General features: G+C 43.6%; 1 protein-coding gene across 4 annotated transcripts in view; it reads right to left on the bottom strand.

Annotated features, from left to right (window-relative positions):
* Positions 1-2,851, bottom strand: part of UEVLD (UEV and lactate/malate dehyrogenase domains) — a 14,775-nt gene extending 11,924 nt beyond the window's left edge. For 2 of the 4 annotated variants that reach the window (XM_075094632.1, XM_075094635.1), the window contains exons 1-3: positions 2,750-2,851; positions 901-985; positions 176-238 (exon numbers count right to left, since the gene is read on the bottom strand). In XM_075094632.1, the coding sequence (XP_074950733.1) occupies positions 176-238; positions 901-985; positions 2,750-2,791 (190 nt within the window). In that variant the 5' untranslated portion in view covers positions 2,792-2,851. Of the gene's footprint in view, positions 1-175; positions 239-900; positions 986-1,909; positions 2,021-2,314; positions 2,704-2,749 lie in introns of those variants that run through there. The other 2 variants (XM_075094634.1, XM_075094633.1) reach the window with 2 other exon arrangements.
* Between the last annotated feature and the right edge of the window lie 857 nt (positions 2,852-3,708).

Here is a 3,708-nt window from a genome sequence, read left to right as displayed (position 1 = left end):
TATGAGTGCGTGAAGGCACTTGTTTATGCTATAGAAATGGCTTCTGCCAATTCATGAAAAATCCTTTACAGCCACCTTTAACGAAGCTGAATGGTATACTGTTCAGAGGCAGTACCCAACACGTTCTACAGCTAGATTCGTAACTGGTAAGGAAATCGTATTTGACTTATCTTACCATATTTCACTGGAATAGTACCACTAAAATTCAGGAGGTCCTTCTGGGATCCATCCTTGAAGGCTGAAATTGAAAAAATGATTTAATAATAATAATAATAATAACAACAACAACAACACCACCACCACATCCTTTTGAATCTGGCATGGCAAACCCATCCACAACTACTAATATACAATGCTAATTTTTCTTTAGAAATCCAATACGCTGCTCCTGAAAGAACCAAGGCTAAAATATTACTAAGGTCCCCATCTCCCTTTGAGATAATTCCTTAATGGAATCTTAATGAAAATTGCATTGGCACAAGTCAGCACAGCATTGGTCTGAAAATCCATTGTCCTGGGTAATTCTGGTGTCATAGGAACTTTCAGTCAGGCTGAAGGATTCTGGAAGTCACACTTGATAAGCTAAAGACATCAAAATGCACTCAATACAGTCATGGGATATGGCAAAAATACTCTCACATATAAAGAATTTAAAAGAACATCAATCTTCTATAATTACTGACAAGTTAAAATAATATTAGGTTTAGTGAGTGAGTTGCTTAGGTTTTTATATGTATACATTCTTCAAAGAGCTTTCAAAATAAAAAAACACACAGCGTGAGAAATTAGACAGGAACACAACTGAAAGATATTAACCATACTCAGATTCTAGTATATACGGTCTGAATCTAAGGCAAGTAAGAATCACAATTAGTTCTAAGTAACTGTATCACTTCTTACTGTATGTGTTCATGGAGAATGTGAAGTTTGGGTAGGTCTTGTTAACATTCTTTAGTTCTTCTATGGTCAGATCTCTGAACTTATACTGGGAAGGGAGGAGGAAAAGAAAAAAATCAGAAAAAAATGTTTCATTTCAAAGGTTTCTTTCATCACCAGAGACAGGGAAAAGGAACAAAGAGAAAGTAGAAACACAAGAAGAGGAAGGTAACAATTACTTGTAGTATTATAAATAGTTTTGGTGTGAAATAAATTATTTTAAAAATTGATACAAAACAAAAGCTTTGAGTGTATCACAGGTCTGCTGTTGCTTCATTAGAACTCACATTCTTAACATCACTCCTTATATATCATTCCTTCCCCTTTACAGCTGTGTGAGCAGAGGCTTATTAAAATGTAGTCTCCTCTGCTTACAATAATTAAAGACAATACAAAAATAACAAACCTCTTAGAAAAAAGAAATTATCTTATTACTGACACAATTACTACTAAAAACTCAGATCCACCTGCACACATTTTAGAACAGTTTAATAAGATTTCGATTTCCACAAACATATTAAATGTGTAAGTAATTAGCCTTTGGGAAATTTTTTCCATTTTTAAGCTCTGCTTGAGATCTGAGAAAATTCAAACAAAATAATGCATCCCTCTTTCCCGCCTGAAGAAAACCTGCCAATAGATTAACAAAAGTCCTGACGCAGGAAATGTGAGCTGAAAGTAATTATCAGCAAGAATGAGTCATTGCAACTTCATTTAGGCTGTCCCCAGCCAGTCTGATGCCAGAAATTCCAAGAGATTTGCATCCTCCCACATCTTAAAGCAACAAAGAACATTTTCCATCGCCTAGATTATAGCATCTGCTTCTCACTTTAGGAAGACTGGAGTTGTCCTGCAACCCTCACCTAAGCAAACAACCGCGGCCTGGCAGCGGCTTAAAGAGCTGCTCACTGCACTATTCCAGTTGTCACAAAGTACTTGCTACAAACTACAATCTCTTCAGTGAGGCACCCACCAGAAACGGCAGCAATACTACAGCTATGTGGATGGTGTGTCTGTTTTCCACTTCATACACGAAAACAAAGCTGCTGAGAAGAAACTTCAGCTTCTCCACATCTTACAGGATAGTGCAAAGTCAAGCAGTTTAAAAAAAAAATAAAAATCAAAGGTGCTCAAATTAGGAACGCCTACACAGCTTAAACTTAACACATTTTCAGAAGTGTTGATACATCTGGTTGTGAAATCAAAGCAATCTTTCCCCAGCTGACTCCCTTCTTATTCGTAGTGCACGATAAGGCATTCCTATTAAATATTTTGTTATTTTCTAAAGATAAGAACATTTATGAGGGGAGTCAGGTACAGACCTTTCTCATTTTGCACTTAATATTATTTGGCGTGCCCAAAATTTAAATACGCATACCTCAGTTCCTTATATGGAAATCAGAATGTCTACCTCAGAGGAACGCTAGAAAAATAAATCAGTTTCTAAAGCGTGCAGACACTAATGCAGGGACTGTCACAAAAAAAAAAACCCACAAAACCCAGGGAAATTAGTTACTCTTCACGCAGAGTAAGGCTTCAGCTGACGGAGCGCATCACGCGCGCCACCGCGTCCGGAACCGCAGGGCCGAAGCTGTACGCGGCGCAACTGTAACCTGCGCGGCAGCGAGGCGACGCCCATCCCGCACCCCGAACGGCGCGGCGCCCGGCGACAAGCGGCGCTCACCACGGCGACGGCGGCGGCACCGCCTCTCTCACGCCGCACACCCGCAACCCCGCGCTCCCCACAACCCTTCCTCCTCCTCCTCCTCCTCTCCCCCCGCCTGGTTCCACGGCCGTAGGGACCCGCGCCCACCCGGGCCAGCTGATTCCTCAGCGCCTCCTCCGAGAACTCCATGGCGGCGGCGGCGGCGGCGGCAGAGGTGGCGGCGGGTGGGGCCCCCTCCCAGCAGCCTTTGCGCGGGGCTCCCGGCCGCCCTTTCCCTCAGGACGCTGACCTCCACCGTTAGGGGAATCGTGAAAATAAAGTAAAAAAAAAGTAATTAAAAAAAATTTTCCTTGTAATGGATCTGCGAGCGGGAGGTCAAATAAACGCTTCAGTACATGACTGCGACAGGTGAACGCAAAGACCTCTCGGCTGGGTGCCATTTCCACCCGTCATGGTACGCACCAACCCGCCAGCCAGGCTGCAGCCTCTAAAAAAGGCTGAAATCTGGGGGGGGGGGGGGGGGAGAACCAAACCCGCACAGCTATCCGATAGCCCACTTAGACACGTCCTTCAAGGCGACAGGCAAGGGTATGCCACGCGTGGCACTCGTGGCCGGAGAACAGGGGTCTTGCAGGTTCCCCACGCGCCGCTCCTGGGGCGCCTGCTCTGCAGGTGCGTATCCTGGAGCATCATGCCTGCCATCCCCGGCGCTGGAAAAACGAAATCTGCAGGAAAACAGCCCATGTGGGAGATGAACAAATGCTCCTCCAGCAGATTGCGTCTAACGTGTGGCAGCGCCCGACGGTTCTCAGCTACTGTCGCTTCTACTTCTCTCACTAAACTAAAAGGAATTTTAAATGTAATCTGGCTGTGTACAGTAATAGAGAAGTAATGTCAGATATAAGATCATGCATAGATATTATAGGGATGTGTGGATTTCTTCCCTCTGTGTTGACGGTATCACAACTGACTTGTAATTATGGAGTTACAAGCATGCAAATAAAAATCCGGAGTGAACTTCTTTCCCAACGTTAATCTACCTCTTATTTTTTAAGCCTCCCTACCACACGGTAAAGATACCAGAAAACTGCGTTTTGGAAAGTGAG

Source organism: Phalacrocorax aristotelis, chromosome 5 (genome assembly GCF_949628215.1).
Source record: "Phalacrocorax aristotelis chromosome 5, bGulAri2.1, whole genome shotgun sequence".
Lineage (NCBI taxonomy): Eukaryota > Metazoa > Chordata > Aves > Suliformes > Phalacrocoracidae > Phalacrocorax > Phalacrocorax aristotelis.
This window is presented reverse-complemented; position numbering and strand designations above follow the sequence as displayed.